Source organism: Suricata suricatta, chromosome 14 (assembly GCF_006229205.1).
Source record: "Suricata suricatta isolate VVHF042 chromosome 14, meerkat_22Aug2017_6uvM2_HiC, whole genome shotgun sequence".
NCBI lineage: Eukaryota > Metazoa > Chordata > Mammalia > Carnivora > Herpestidae > Suricata > Suricata suricatta.
Genome location: NC_043713.1, coordinates 68,620,981 through 68,636,483, shown reverse-complemented (window position 1 = coordinate 68,636,483; position 15,503 = coordinate 68,620,981). Strand labels below are relative to the sequence as shown.

Below are 15,503 nucleotides of genomic sequence, written 5' to 3'. Positions count from 1 at the left end.
GTGTGTATATATATATATATATATATATATATATATATATATATATATATATGTCATGACACATATATTCTTTTTTAGCACATAATTTTCTTGGGATAATTTTCCAGAAGTGAACTTCAAATAATAAAAGTGTTTGTAAAATTTTATGGCTTTTCATAACTGCTTCCAAATTATCTTCCAAAAGATGTGTTAATTTCTGATTTTTTACAAGCAGTACATTTATTTTAAGGTATTTTTTGCATGTTTGACAGGCAAAGATATGCATCTTAGAATTTCATGTTTCTAAATTGGACAATTTTTTTACTTTTTTTCAGAATTGTTTATTATATATATATTTTTAATTGATTTGTCAGGTTTTTGAGATGCATTTGTGGTATTAATCCTTTATTGTATTGATTATAAAAGCTTTTTTTCCTGGCTTCTCTTTCTGTGCAGATGGTCACATTAACCTGGATATCTTCTGCATGCCTCACTATCTGCTGAATCTTACTTGTCCATTCTGGCTTTGTCCATCAGGCTATTCCTCCTTTTTCTGGCGACTTTTATGGGAATTTAGTCCATTAACACTTCTTTCTGGTCTCTTCAATGCTAGATTAGTCACACATAGAATCCTGTAGTTTGCTGATGGTTTAGTTTCTTTTTTTTTTTGTCTCCCCAGTGAGAATGGGAGTCTTCTAATAGTAGGGAGTTTTATAATAGGCCTAGGTTTTATTTTTTGTTTGACCATAATCCCAGACCTATAGGGATTCAAAAAGAATTTTGTTTGAATGTACCAAGATATGCAGACAACCTCATCATTAATTGTTTCCTGTGCAGAAAACCACACCTATCCGTTCCCAAGCTGACCTGAAGAAATTGCCTTTGGAAGTGACCACCAGACCTTCCACTGAGGTAAAGCCCAGGCACAGGGGAGTGGCTTTTCCTTAGGTGTCTAATGCTAGGATCAGTATTCTCACTTTCTCTGGGTCTCTTTTAGGAACCTGCACGTAGACCTCAGCGACCTCGGTCACCTCCTTTACCTGCTGTCATCAAGAATGCCCCAAGCAGACCCCCTTCCTTGCAAGCTCCCAGGCCAACCAGCCAGCCCCGAAAGGCTCCTGTCATCAGCAGCATCCCAAAGCCTCCTGCCCTGGCAGCCCGGGAGGAGGCCAGTACATCCAGGCTGCTCCATCCACTGGAGGCACCCCGGAAGCCTGCTAATACGCCAGTCAAGACTGCACCCCGGCCCACTCCTGTGGTGCAGCCACTGTCATCGTCTCTGCTGCCCAACTCCAAAAGCCCTCGGGAAGTCCCTGCTCCCAGAGCCATCAAGACTCCAGTGGTCAAGAAGCCAGAGCCACCCAGTAAACTCTCCCTAGTGAGATGCTTTTCCAACCTGAACCTACCTTCAGTGGTGTAGGAGTGGAATCAGGCTGTGTCAAAGCTGTACTAGGGGAGCTTTCTGTTCCCCCTCAGGAGGGGTTTAAATAGTAGAGGGGAGCTCTTCACTGCTCCCTTTAAATTTCATCTGCCATAATTTGAGTCACCTCCATCAGCTTCTATGCTGTGGGCATAGGTTGGCAGCCTGGTGACAGCATTGGTGGGCTGCAGCAAAAGGACATATGTTTCAGAGATGTCACAGCTGGCTGGCCAGGCAGGCTAAGAGAGAAGTGAACTGAGAGGCTCCCCCTACAACAGTTTTGAGCAAAGGTCTTCGTGGGCACAGGGACTAGGAGGTTGCTGTGTACTGACTAATGTCAGGGGAGGTTCAGCCCTCGGGGGACTGAGAAGCATATCCGCAGAACAGCTCCTTTAGGCCAGGTAAAAAAATCTTCCTGCACCTCATGGGCTGGCAGGAACCCTCACATTCCCTCTCTTGTTGCCGTAGACAACTCCTAGTCAGAAGCGGACTCTTGGGGTTTCTGACGAGGAAGAAGCTGAGGAAGCTGAGAGGAGGAAAGAGAGGTCTAAACGGGGCAAGTTTGCTGTGAAGGAGGAGAAGAAGGACTTAAATGAGGTAGGTGGTCCCAGGTGAGGTTAGAGCCTTCTTCCCCAGGGTTGCAGACTGTACCACCTCTGTTTCTGTTTTGTGACCTCAGCCTTCCAAGAAACCCAGTTCATCTCTGTAGGACTCTTAGTCATGTAGATGACTTAGAAACATGGTGTCAGGTAGGCTTCTGAGTGAAACTGGCTTCTGGCTCTAATCATGGGCGGAGAACGTATATACATGAGGAAGGCTTGAAACGCTTTGTTTCCCTGTGTCTGTGACTTTCTGTCCTTTGCATGCTATCTTGTTTATAAAGATGGCAGAAGGATAGATACAGTAGTGATTTAGAGAGCAGCTCTTGGTGAGGCCTGGAGATTTAAGCATCCATATAATACAATATGATGTGGCAGCTGATGACCTTGGGTGGCCAATCATGCAAAAATCTCCTATTCAGGGGCATTGGGGATACCTCTAATGGACTGTTTTCCTTGCAGCTCTCAGACAGTGCTGGGGAAGAGGACACAGCTGACCTTAAGAGGGCTCAGAAAGGTGAGTGGGGGGAGGTTCCTGGCAGCCTGTGGGGGAAGGGGTATTGGGAGCCCTCAGCTGGCAACAGTTTATCGTAATAAAGACTCTTGGAGGCTTTCCTGGCTCTGGGCTTTTGTGCAGCAGTGGTTCTAAGTCTGATGCCAAGATGATGTCTGAAGAGAACACACCCTTATGTGTATTTTTAGCACAGATTTCTTGGCTTGCACTTCTAGTAGTCAGTCACTCATCCTGCTCCTCTTTGGTACCTTCATGGTAGATGGGGAAGGAGACTAGGGTGGCTGGGCTGCATGTTCCTGGAAAAGTGTGGGCAAGTATCTAGGAATTCTTGTCCCTGCAAATCCTGGGGCTGCCTCTCTCAAGGTGACCCTGGCTGAGTGGGGGACTCTATAGTTTTCTGACACCCACTCCATTCTCATTGTCTCAGATAAAGGGTTGCACGTGGAGGTGCGTGTGAACAGGGAGTGGTATACAGGCCGGGTCACAGCCGTGGAGGTGGGCAAGCATGTGGTGCGGTGGAAGGTGAAGTTTGACTACGTGCCCACAGACACCACTCCAAGAGACCGCTGGTAATGCTCCTTTTCAAAGGCTGACAGAGTTGGCTGGGTGGGTGGGGGATGGTGTGTGTGTGTATCCCTAGCCTCCCTGCAGGCAGCCCATCCTGGGAACCTGGGACATACATAATGTTGTGTGCCTCCCTAGGGTAGAGAAAGGCAGTGAAGATGTGCGGCTGATGAAGCCTCCTTCTCCGGAGTACCAGAGTCCCGACACTCAGCAGGAGGGCGGGGAAGAGGAGCAGGAAGAGGAGGAAGAGGAGGAAGAGGAGGTGGTGGTGGCCCAGCAGGCTGTAGCCATGGCAGAGCCCTCCACTTCTGACTGCATCCGCATAGAGCCCGACACCACTGCCCCCAGCACCAACCATGAGACCATTGACCTGCTCGTTCAGATCCTCCGGTGCGTGTGTCTTCCCACTCTGGGGATAGCAGTAGCTCTCCACCTTGTTCTTGGTATTCTGAATTCCTTTCCCTACCTTCTTTAGGAATTGTTTACGGTATTTCCTGCCTCCAAGTTTCCCCATCTCCAAGAAGGAGCTGAGTGCTATGAATTCAGATGAGCTAATATCATTTCCTCTGGTGAGTCTGGTCTAACCTTTGATTTATATTGTACATGCCCCTGCCCCTTTGTGCTAGTGATTATCAGCTCTCAGCTGTATCCCCACCCCCCCAACCAGTTTCCTTTTTTTTTTTTTTTTCCTGAGAGAAAGGAATAGGAAACTTACTGTATAAAAAGAAGCAGCTTAGATGGGATGTGATCATGGTGTGCAGAATCCGACCACACCCTACCATAAGATGTTGGGGCTGAATCCTCACTTATGGACAGAAGCTTGGTTTCACATTTTACAATGAATATGCCCTTCTTCCTCTACCCTTGCAGACGAAGTAGACTTGTCCCAAGCAATAGTGAAGAACTTAGGCTCAAAGTGCCTAAAACTTGACTCGTGGAGATACAGATGTTTGGAAGCAAGCACTGGGTGGTGTTATGCTGTTGTGGCACAGGCCCTATGTTGGACCTTTTAATGGGTCAGCAAAAGGGAATGCTGCCTCTAGGGGGCTGAAAATTCAGTAGAGACTGAATTTTTGTCAGGTAGCTGGACATGAGACTGAGAGCAGGCAGGGCTGCGGAAGCAGGTAATTGGGCTGTGGCAGTCTTGGGGAGGGAGAGAGCAGCAGTCTGAAGAAGATTGGATTTCTGCCTGTGTAGTGATGGGCAAGGTTTGAGGCAGGGGAACTTTTGTGAGCAAGGTGTCAGAGGGATGAAAATTCCCAGGTCAAGGCAGCAGGAGTGTGGTGAGGGAAGAAGAAGGCGTGAGCCAAGTTATGGTGTGTCTTGAATGTCTGGTATTAGCCATGGTGGTTTAAACCTTGTGTGGAGGGCCAGCAAAAGTTTGGAGCTGGAGGGTGGTTGTTAGTCTGAATCTGGTCTAGGGCAGGGGTCCACAAACTTTTTTGTAGAGGACCAGTTAGCAAATGTTTTCCGTTTTGTGGGTTTTACAGTCTCTGTGGCAACTACTCCCCTATTGCAGTGTGAAAGCTGCAGTAGACAATTTGAAGAAATGGATGTGGTTGTGTTTCAGTAAAGCTTTATTTATAAAAATAGGCAGCTGATTTGGTCTGGAACTCTAGTCTACTGACCCTGTCCTAAGAGGATACCTCTTAAGTATCTGGTGACAGAGTGTGTGGGTGGATGGAAGATGCAAGGGCAAGGGGGCAGGTCCACTTGTGAAAGGTCAGAGGTGAGGGAACAGGAACAGGAACCAGAGTGGTGAAAGTAGACTGACCGGGGGAAGGGCTGTGTCAGAGGCTGTTGATAGGAAGCAAGTGATGGGGGAGTAGGCAGAGGCCACATGCTTTCCTGTGTCTCAGGCCTATGGGAAGTGATGACAAAGCTATTAACTGGGAAAGAAAACAGAGTGAGGGTAAGAAAGGTGATAAATTGTGATTTGTGTTGGGCTGGAACCACTGGCACCTACATTTCTGGTGATGCCCAGTGGGCAGATGGAGATTAGGGACTGGGAACTTGGAGGGGTGGGGCGGCCAGGGCTGCAGATGGGATCTGTGAGTTGCCTACATCAAATGGGATAGATATTTTTATGGCTGCAATAGCTTAAGTTTTCTAGGGAAGAGTTTCTAGAGAATAGAACTAGAATCAAAATTGCAGGGCTAGTGTGTTCAAGATGTCGGGCTTACATAATGGCAATTGTGTACTTGAGGAAAGAGATGGGGATTTTAACCTCCTGCTGCTCAGACCACAAACACAGCCAGGAGCATCTGAGCCTGTAAAAGGAGGTATACCACTAACACATCTATAGCCTGTTGACCAGAATGTCTAATATAAGTCAAACTGATTTTTTTAATGGCAGGGACACAACAAAATCTAATGTTCATTATGTTCTTGTCCATCTGTGAAAGATCATCCTTTTTCCCATCATGCTGAACTAGGAGTTCCCGTAAAGCCCTCAGAAGTCCTGCAAATATTAGATTCAAAAATATATATATCTATTAAAGGAATATAACTACATGCAAATCTGTAATAGAAAGTTAAAGAGTTAAAAAAAAAAATGAACACAGATCACAGGCTCCAAACATTGTATACTGAGTTTTAATACTTTGGAGCCTGCTTGAACACTCAATTTGTGCTGCCAAGGTAATTATTTTCTACATAGAACCTGAAATTTCTCTTGCTATCTTGGTTTAATAGGATAATATTCCAAAATTGTAAGGTAAGTACTTGCAGCAAAACAGTTTTTAAAAACAGCAGTAAGAAACCACTAAATGCCAAGTAACTCATACATCTTTACAGAAGCATGTAAATGTAGGAGTTGATATTACTGCAGTGGTCAGCCAGGACCACTCATTTTTATCAAAATGGCTTTATCATTGTCGTTGGTGATTTATGAGTAAATCATGTTATCAATTTGAGTTTTGAAAATAAAGGTTACTGCTCAAATTTTTAAATGAGATTCCATGTAACATTTCTTTTGAAGCAAGTTTTCTACCTTTTAAAAGTTTGAAAAGCCTCATATCTAGAGAAACTGTTAGTTAACATCATTGCCCCATACTTTGGAAGTTTCAGGTACTTAGGAAAGACAGTAAAAGCTCTGATGCTGCTTATATAGTTATATTATACAAATCTGTTGGTGGGTGCTTGATAAATATTTCTGGAACAAGATTTTTGGTTCTGACATTGTGGGGTGTGACTTGGAATGGACTGCTGAAAGGACTGTGGTGAAGTTAGATGTGATTGAGCTGGGAGAGAGACTTGTCTTTTTTGTCCCAACTGCAATGGAAGAATCTTGCCTCACATTTCCAATGGCTTGCCATCTGCCAAGGCATTTTGCTGAGTGCTTCACATGGGTGATCTCATCTCTATCCTCATGGCAGCCCCATGAGATGGGCATTAGGTCTACTCTGGAGCTAGAAAGCCCACTTGTTCCTTCTTATATGGATATCCCTTCACACATCCTTCAGCTGAGCCTGTTGGGGATACTAGTGCCTATCTAGAGAGGCCCTGGGGACTCCTATAAGCCCATGCACTCACCCTCTGGCTTTCCTCCTTACAGAAAGAGTACTTCAAACAGTATGAAGTGGGGCTCCAGAATCTGTGCCATTCCTACCAGAGCCGTGCCGACTCACGGGCCAAGGCCTCTGAGGAGAGTCTGCGTACTTCTGAGAGAAAGCTCCGAGAGACAGAGGAGAAGCTGCAGAAGCTGAGGACCAACATCGTGGCGCTCCTGCAAAAGGTGCAGGAGGTGAGCCAGGCAGCCCTCTTATTGCAGCTGGACCACCTGGTGTCTCAGGGAGGGGGGCCTGGGCACCTCCTGCTCCCTTCTCCCTACTCACAGGAATCTGTGGTTTCAACCCTGGCTGCACAGCATCCTGACCAAGAGGGCTGGAGGTGGTGCGGCTGCCTGGGCCTCATCCCAGCCAGACCCACGGTATCAGATTTTTGCCCTTGTTTAGATCTTCTGATTTATAGCCTGGTTTGAAAAATCCTCCAAGCCATAAAACAAAGAAGTTCTTGCTTTTCCAGATGACGCCCAGATGGGATTGGGTTGCTTAGAAGTAGGGAGTACCCCTGTAGGGTCTCAATCCTTTATCCAGGCAGCGAAAACTGAGGACATGGCTCTCTGTCTGTCCTGTGGATACCAGGTGAACCAGAGAAGCAAAATAAGGTCCCTATTCTCATGGCCCGATAGTGGTAAAGGACACAGAATATTGATGGTTGGAAGTGCTGTGAAGTAAATAAAGGAAAACAGGGAGGCCACTTTATTAGGGTGTTCAGGGTTGGCCTGAGAGAGGGGTGTTGGTATTTGAGCTGAGAGTAGAATCAGTCATACAAGATTGGCTGTGAGTGCTTTGGGCAGACGTAAGAGTAGGATCAGGGGCCCAAGGCAGGGAGTTGTGGGCTATAGAAGAGGCAGGGCTTGTACAAGGTGGGATGTTCCTGGAGGGTTGTGGCACAGTCCAGTTTGCAACCTAAGACATTTACTCTAGTTGGTTGTAGGAAAGCCTGGAGTGGGGTGGAGGTTAGAACCCAGGACTTGGGTGAGAGATTCTGGTGGCCTGATATTTAGATGGTGACAGTGAGAAACACAGATTTGTAATACCTGAAGAAAAAAGAAAGGAGACAGGTGATTCTTCTGGTTTGTCTTGAGCCCCTGGGTGAGGGAAGGTGGTAGCCTATATTGAGATGGACACAACCTGGGGTGGGGTGTTACATTTGGGCTGTTTGGCATGTACTGAGTCTTAGAAGCCTGCAGCACATCTAAGGCAACCAGGAACCAGGAACCTGGGGTAGAGGCAGGACAGTAGCAAGAAATCTGGGCGTCATCTGTGTATAAAGGATGGGGGGGGGGGAATGATCAAGATGGGACAGGCCTGACAGCCAGGGTGGGGGGGGGCAGGGGAGGGGACTCTGGGTTCAGGCTCCATGGGCTGCAAGAAGGATGGGGAGGTGGTAGGCCCCCCTGCAACTCTTTCAGACCCCCAACTGACTGTTCCCTTCTATTCCAGGACATAGACATCAACACAGATGATGAGCTGGATGCCTACATCGAGGACCTGATCACCAAGGGGGACTGAAGGGCTCGGAGCCAAAGATCAGCTCCTCTGCCCTTCAAGGCAGAGTCCTTAGGGGGTGGTGTTTTGTTCATGGGTTGTGGACTTACCTTGGTTTGACTCACATAAAACATTTGTGATTTTGGAGGGAAAAATACTCTGATTCTTTGAATCTTCCTCCCTAAGTTTATAAATACTTATTTTTTAAAAGAAATAAGATGCTGCACCTGCTGTGAGAACATACATTTTTTTGGTAACTATTGGGCAAAGAGCAGAGAACCAGGATACCAAGCTCCTTCTCTTGGTTCCTGGCTTCTCACAATGTGGTAAATCCAGTGCCATCCAGAAGTTGGAGAGGCTTCAGGGGCAGGGCTAGTCTCTTCTAGAAGATGAACAGTGTTGGGATCTGAGGGGTGGGGAAGGGAAAGAGCCCTCCAGAATGGTGCTTCTCCTGGGGGCTCTAATCTGGGAGACCTGTGGGGATAGTGGGTCAGGAAAGAGGAACAGCACTGAGCAGCTCCTGTCTCAAGTCAGGACATGAATGTCAGCCCATCCATCTGTCAGTCATTATGGCTGTGGCATTGTCCAAACAGCTTGGGGAAGAAAGAGCCTCCCATTCAACCTCCCCATCTACCACTCAGGTTCTCCTTGTGGCAGTGATTTCCTCAGTTAACTGGACAGTGAGATTTCCCACCTCAAAAACTTGAGTCCAGGTTGAGCAGTAGACAGATCTGACTGTGGTGGGCTGCACACAGAGGTGGGATGCACACTGAATGAATGTTTGAATTCCATAGGATTCTTTTTGAGAAAGTCCCTTTTACTGATTTGATGGTGACCTCTGTCTGTGGGTTTGGCAGAGTCCGGAGAAGGCATGCTGCCTCAGATGGTGCTGGCTAATCTGGAGAGCTTGCTGCTGCTGCTGCTGCTGCTCCTACTCCTTTTACTGTTCCCCTCTACGTGGTCCCACTGGTCCCTGCTCTGGCCCAGACAGGAGAGGGGGTCACTGAGCCACAGGGACTCCAGAGGCAGCTCTGCAGGAAGCACACCTTGGCTTCCTTTCTATCTAGCCACGGCCTTACACAGCTGTGTCCCACAGGCAACTTCTCAGGGTCAAAGACAAAGGCAAGAGTTGCTGAGTTTCTCTTTAGTGGTCATTGGAGAAATTCTGGTTTGATTTCCCCCAACTCTCTTCTTTCTTCTACCTGGGGACTTTGTGTTTTCTAGAGGCACAAGAACTATGGCCTGGTACCACTGGCTGCGATTCAGACCTTTCTTGGTGTGTTTCTGGCATCTACCCACCCTAAGTCAACAGTAGCCCACATGCCATTCTGTGGAGTCTGCGGAAGACTGGGAGACACTGGTGAGGGAAGTCTTTACCCATTTGTGCGTGTGTCCAGAAGCACTTGCAGCTTGTGGGTTTGAGACTTCCCTAAACCACATCCCTGGAGGAGGGTTATTTAGGGAAATACCACTCCGAACCTGGCCTCATCTTCTGGAAGATTGTCTGAGTCTTGGGACTTCTTGACCTGATGATTCCTTTCCCATCCAGTTCTCTCTCATCATCCCAGGCAGCATGTGGTTCATTTTTGTCCCCAAACCTACTGTTTTAATCTGAAAGGAAGTTGGTTCTGCATTTTTACCATAGGATAATACTCAAGTTTTTAATTTACATACCTGTAATCAAAATGCAATACTATAAAACTTTGGTGAGACTCCTGAACTCAGTCTGTTTTCTTCTCTTAGTAAAATTCAACACCTTCTTTCTGCCACTATGTCTTCACATTCTTCCTCATCACCGTCTTCCTTTTTATGTCTTCACCCTCCTTAACATCCACAGAAATGCTGAATTTCTTAAACATTTTTAGCTCAAACTTCTTGATGTATGCACTTTTTAAAAAATTTTTTAAATTATAGCACAAGCAGGGGAGAGGGGCAGAGGAAAATGAGAAAGTATCTTAAGCATGCTCCACGTCCAGCACAGAGCCCGACACAGGACTCGATCCTATGACCCTGGGATCATGACCTGAGCCAAAATCTAGAGTTCGATGCTCAACCTCTGCTCTACTGGCTGAGCCACCGAGGCACTCCCCAACCCCTCAACATCCACTTTGCTGTTTAAATCCAATCACAGCTGTACTGAATGCACCCTGTACGCCATGCAGAGCTCCTGTCATTCTGGGTGGGAAGATAAAATGCAGAATCTCCCCTTTCCCTGTCGTGGGACCTGCTTGGGATAATCTGAGGACTTGGGAGGATGGCGTGGTCTGGACAGTCTGTGGCAGAAAAAGTCCATAGCACACAGCTGCAAAAAGGTGAATGCGTACAACAACATTGTTTTTAAGGAATGGGAGCAATGGGGACTTTTAGTTTTTTTAAGTGATGCATGCATACAGCAAGAATTCAAATAGTACAGAAATTTCAAACAACAAATTGCTGGACCATGAAAAGTAAGGCTCCCTTTCACCCTTGACCCCTGAGAAAGAATATCCATGCTGAGCATACAAACATACATCCACTCTATTCTGTTTCTGCCTGTTTCCCACTCTGTATCTTGGAACCTGTTTCAGAATAGCCCATATGGATCTTTTTTCTTCAGAACAACCTCATAGCATTTCATTGTCTTGGATGCGCTGTCATTTAAGAGTCTCCTACTTACAAACATTTAGATTAACATTTATGGAAAATGCTGTGAATGAGTGTGTGTGTGTTCAGGAATCCAGATTTGTATGTATGCATGGTAAATTCCAAAGAGAAGTGGCTATGTCAAATGGTAGGTATTATTAAAAATATTAAGGTACATTTTGGAAAAGACCCCCAGTTTTAACTCCTACCAACAGTGTTTCCCCCACCCACCCTACCCATACTTGTTAGTATACAGTCTCCCATCCTGTACTAATCTGAAAGGTGAAGAGGTATTTTTGAATTGGCTTGAACTAATTTAAGTAAGATTGAGCATCTTCATTGGCCAGTTGTGTCTGATGCAGGGCTGTAGTTCTGAATCTGGGTTAGGGCGTCTACAAGAGTTTACAAAAAAGATGAAAAACAGGGGTGAAGTTGTCAGGAAAATATTCACCTTATACAACCCCTTCACGCCCTAAGTGTCCCATGGATTTAGGATTAAAACCCCCTCTTTAGGATCAATACCATATTACCTACTAATACTAGTATTACTAGGTGAGGACAAGGATATGCTTGTTTACTCAAGGAAGCAGGAGTTAATAGATTGAGAAAAACATGTTTCCTCCTTTATATTTATCTGAGTGATGCTACTTTTTGGTTGCTTTTGTTGGGTCCCCAGTTCTCCATGTCTACATGACTGCCTTTCATATGTGGTTCAAGCAGTGGTAAGCCAAGAGTTCATAGCTCTAAGGACCAATTAGTAATCAGACTGATAAAGCTCAAATTTATTTGCCATTTACATAGAATACAAGGCTTGAGTGGAATGGGCAGTGCCTCTTGAATACTTGTCCCTGTTGAAAGGTGGTTCTTTAGCTGGACCAAGCCTATAAGGGATCTGTTCCTGGGTGGTCACCAAGGTGCCTGAAACATCCTCAGAATTCTACTGGAAGGCTCTGGCCTGCCTTGGAGATGGAACCTCTGAGGCTTCCTCTGGAATGACCACATTATTTTTGGTTCCCTGAATGGGTCAATGGCCAGCTTGGTCATGAGAGGCAAGAGCTCCAAGGGAACATGCTTTCTCTGCTGACCTCAGACTGTTCTCTGCCTATTCTCAGCATTAATGGGGTCAACCTCTCTATAGTGAGGAAGACAAAGACTGGGCAGAGGAAGGGCCTGGCAAGGCACATCTGACTCAGCAATGAGCCAAAATATTGACCAGTCTCTGGCCTTTTTTAACTGGGAACTTAACAATATGCCAGGCCTAATTAGGGACCCTTGTGGGTCCTGTAGAAATTATTTCTTCCAGCTCACAAGGTCTGAGACGAATCACTGCCTGTCCTGGCTTATTTAGGCCTCAAGGCTTAGTTCTCCACCTGAAAGTTATTCAGAGGCACATTATAGATAGCTACTAATCTGATGCTGGTCTGACTGAAGTTGGAATGGGGGTCCAAAGCCCTTATTGCCCTGACCCCAAATTTTTGTGTCCAAGATTCACTGGTCCTGCTACCTTTAGGCATTCCACTGCTTACTCAATGTCAATGTCCCTAACCCATAGCCATCCTCAGGCCTAACCATTTGGCCTGTTGGAATATATCCTAAGGGTGAGGAGGGGCAGGGCTTCCATCTAGCCTTTTTTGGGCCAGCCCTGCAGGTTGCCTTTGATATGTTCTGGGGCTCTGATATTCTCAGTAGCTGCCAGCCAAGGCCTCATACCACTGGGGCAAACTTGGACCACTGATAGACGGATCTGACAGACATATCCTTTCCCCTTTGCCCTCTGGACTGGACTGAGATGCTTCCATGGGATTTGGTGGGTCTACCTCCTACCCAAGGAAGCTGTGGCCAGATCTAATCCACCATTTTGAGTTACTGTTCCTCCGTTTACATTTATGTTTTCCTCTAGTGAAACTCTGGGCTCTCACTCCCCTCCCTAAGCCCCCACCATTTAAGCCAGTCTGTCACTAACCGGGTTTGAGGTGCTGTGGTGGGAAGAGAACTTCTATTTGTTAGAATGGAAAGAGTTTTTTGTTCCTTTGTCTAAATCCTCTATCACAATACAACATGGGCTGGAGAGCTGGATGCAGAATTGGCTGCAAATTCTTACCTGGCCCAGAAGATGCAGCCAGGACCCAGCCGCAGTCCCATCTGGGCGCTGGCCTTTCAACCTGCCAACGGTTGCGTCAGACCCTTGAGGATGGCACGTAACAGCGCCTGTGCGATGCAGCTGTCCAACATGTACGGCTGGGACAAACCAAACGCGCCTAGGGGGTCTGGAGCCCCCATAGGCGCGCAATGGGGGCGGGGGGCGTGAAGCAAGCGTTGTGACCTAAGCAGATGTTCAAGGCTGGCCTCAGGGTCGGATTGTGGGGACCGGTGGCATCAACACACGTGGCCTGAGTGGGGCAAACAGGGCGGGGGTGGGGAGTGAGGGTATCATCCCCAGAGGCTTCTATTCTAGGGCAAGGGGGAATGTCCTTGGGGATCCAATGGCCTGCCCACAGCCCAAGCAGAAAAATGGTTAATTTCTTTTATTTTTATTTTTTGTTTTTTTTTTTTTTTACTTCTGGCATCTGCATATTAAGCCCGAATGTACATAAAAATTTCCCCTGGTCTAACTTTTTAAAAGCCACCACAGAAAGCATTTTTTGTATAGATGACTGTGGTGGTATGCTTTTATACCTGCAAGACAGAGAACCTGGAAAGGAAGCTGTATGTTTTACATCTTAAAATAGCCATCTCCAGGTAATTTTCCATGCAGGGTCCAGCCTGTTTGCCAGCCTGTCAGCGTCTCCCAGGACCTGAGGCCTCTTGTGCTTCACAGCCTTGGTTTGTCCTAGCTTGTGTAAGACTGTTACTTGGGTAAACATTTTTAGGTTTGGGGGTTTCCTATCATGCTTAGGAAAACCCTTCTGCTTCCCTCCATCGCCATCCTTCAACATTCTCTTACTCTTTGTACAAATACTAAACAATTTTTTTTGTCAATGTCCACTCCCTGTGGAATACATTTTAGTTTAAGTGTTAAGGCAAGAGTTAAGCTTTGCTTCTTTCTCGAAATGGAAATTCACTATGCTCGTCCACTTATTAAATGAAACATCTTGGTCATTATTTATATTCCACTTTATTAGGTGGGCTTGAGATGCCCCTTAGACATGTCAGTGAAGACATCCTGTTGGACAGGTGATTCTGGTGTGAAGGATGGGGTCCTTTTGAGCATCATCAGGGTCTAGATGGATCAGTTTTCCGCACTTTTTTTTTTTAAGACTTTTCCAGGCTATTCTTAGAATTTATTCCATTAAGTGAAATTTAAAATCGTGTTATCCAATTATTCCCATCCTTGCCAAAAAAAAAAAAAAATTCCACTGGGATTTAAAGTATAATTGTATTAAATTTAGATGTAAGTTATGAGAAGATTGACATTTTTACCTTAAATCTCCCCAGAGGATAAAAACTGGTTTTTCCTTTGTTTGACTCTTTTTGATCTTACAATAAGATTTTATAATTTCTTCATACAAGTTCTATAACTTCCTCTTTTTTCTAAGTGTTTTATAACTGTATTTATCAGTATTGTGAATGGGGTATTTTTTTTCATCTCTATTCCTGAGTGTTAATATAGAGAAGACCAAACAATTTATTTTCTATGTAATTAACTCTGGCAGTTTAAAAAATAAATTTTTTTTAAATATATGCAAGCTGCAAATTTGCCAATATGTCAATTTAATTGCCATTTGGCTTTAGCTAGAACCTCTGACATGATGAAACAATGTTGAATAATTATCTGGATCTTGTTTCTGATGGGATGGAAATTCACATTAGGATTGAGCAGAATACATTGGCTGTTGGTTTTGGTGAATGGCAGTTAAAGTGTGGAAAGAATTTCCATCTTGTTTTAATTTGGGGCTTCAGTGATGGAGCCATGGTTGCCAGTCTTACCTGAGTGTAGCACTAGGGGGCACTAGTTACATAGACTGCAATGTGGGTTGGGGCACACAACTTGGACTGTCAGAGCATATTTTTTTCCTCCCCCTTTAAGCTGCTATTTTAACAATTATTTTTATTAGACATTGAGTAGCTACAAAAGAATATTTATAAAATGTTTATATGGTAAGAATATGCAGTGTACACCTATCATCTTGTTTTATATTTTATTTTATTTATTTTTCAGAGAGAGACACAATGTGAGCAGGGGAAGGGCAGAAAGAGAGGGAGACACAGAATCCGAAGAAGGCTTCAGGCTCTGAGCTGTCAGCACAGAGCCTGACATAGGGCCCGAGCCCACAGACTGTGAGATCATGACCTGAGTCAAAGTTGGACCCTTAACCGACTGAGCCACCCAGGCGCCCCTCATCTTTTTTTAAAAATATTTTTTTAATGTTTATTTTTGAGCGAGAAACAGAAGGTCTCTGAGGAGTGGGGGAGGGGCAGAGAGAGAGAGGGAGACACAAAATCTGAATCAGTCTCCAGGCTCAAAGCTGTCAGCACAGAGCTTCATGTGGGGTTCAAACTGACAAACAGTGAGATCATGACCCGAGCTAAAGTCAGATGCTTAACCAACTGAACTACCCAGGTGCCCCTCTTGTAGTTTATTTTAATAAATTCTAGAGGCACCTAGGTGGCTCAGTTGGTTAAGTGTCTGACTCCTGATTTTGGCTCAGGTCATCATCTCATATTGATAGCACAGAGCCTGCTTGGGATTTTTCTCTCTCCTTCCCTCTGCCCCTCCCCTGCTTGTGATCTCTCTCAAATAAATAAATAAA

At 45.5% G+C, this 15,503-nt stretch overlaps 1 protein-coding gene across 6 annotated transcripts in view; it reads left to right on the top strand.

Moving 5' to 3' along the window:
* Positions 1-9,850, top strand: part of MORC2 (MORC family CW-type zinc finger 2) — a 41,653-nt gene extending 31,803 nt beyond the window's left edge. For 2 of the 6 annotated variants that reach the window (XM_029922939.1, XM_029922936.1), the window contains 10 exons: positions 817-891; positions 977-1,357; positions 1,868-1,996; positions 2,461-2,515; positions 2,940-3,081; positions 3,215-3,466; positions 3,552-3,645; positions 6,633-6,821; positions 6,915-7,007; positions 8,086-9,850. In XM_029922939.1, coding sequence (XP_029778799.1) covers positions 817-891; positions 977-1,357; positions 1,868-1,996; positions 2,461-2,515; positions 2,940-3,081; positions 3,215-3,466; positions 3,552-3,645; positions 6,633-6,821; positions 6,915-7,007; positions 8,086-8,154 — 1,479 coding nt within the window. In that variant the 3' untranslated portion in view covers positions 8,155-9,850. The remainder of the gene's footprint in view (positions 1-816; positions 892-976; positions 1,358-1,867; positions 1,997-2,460; positions 2,516-2,939; positions 3,082-3,214; positions 3,467-3,551; positions 3,646-6,632; positions 6,822-6,914; positions 7,008-8,085) is intronic. The other 4 variants (XM_029922938.1, XM_029922937.1, XM_029922941.1 and 1 more) reach the window with 4 other exon arrangements.
* Positions 9,851-15,503: the final 5,653 nt, after the last annotated feature.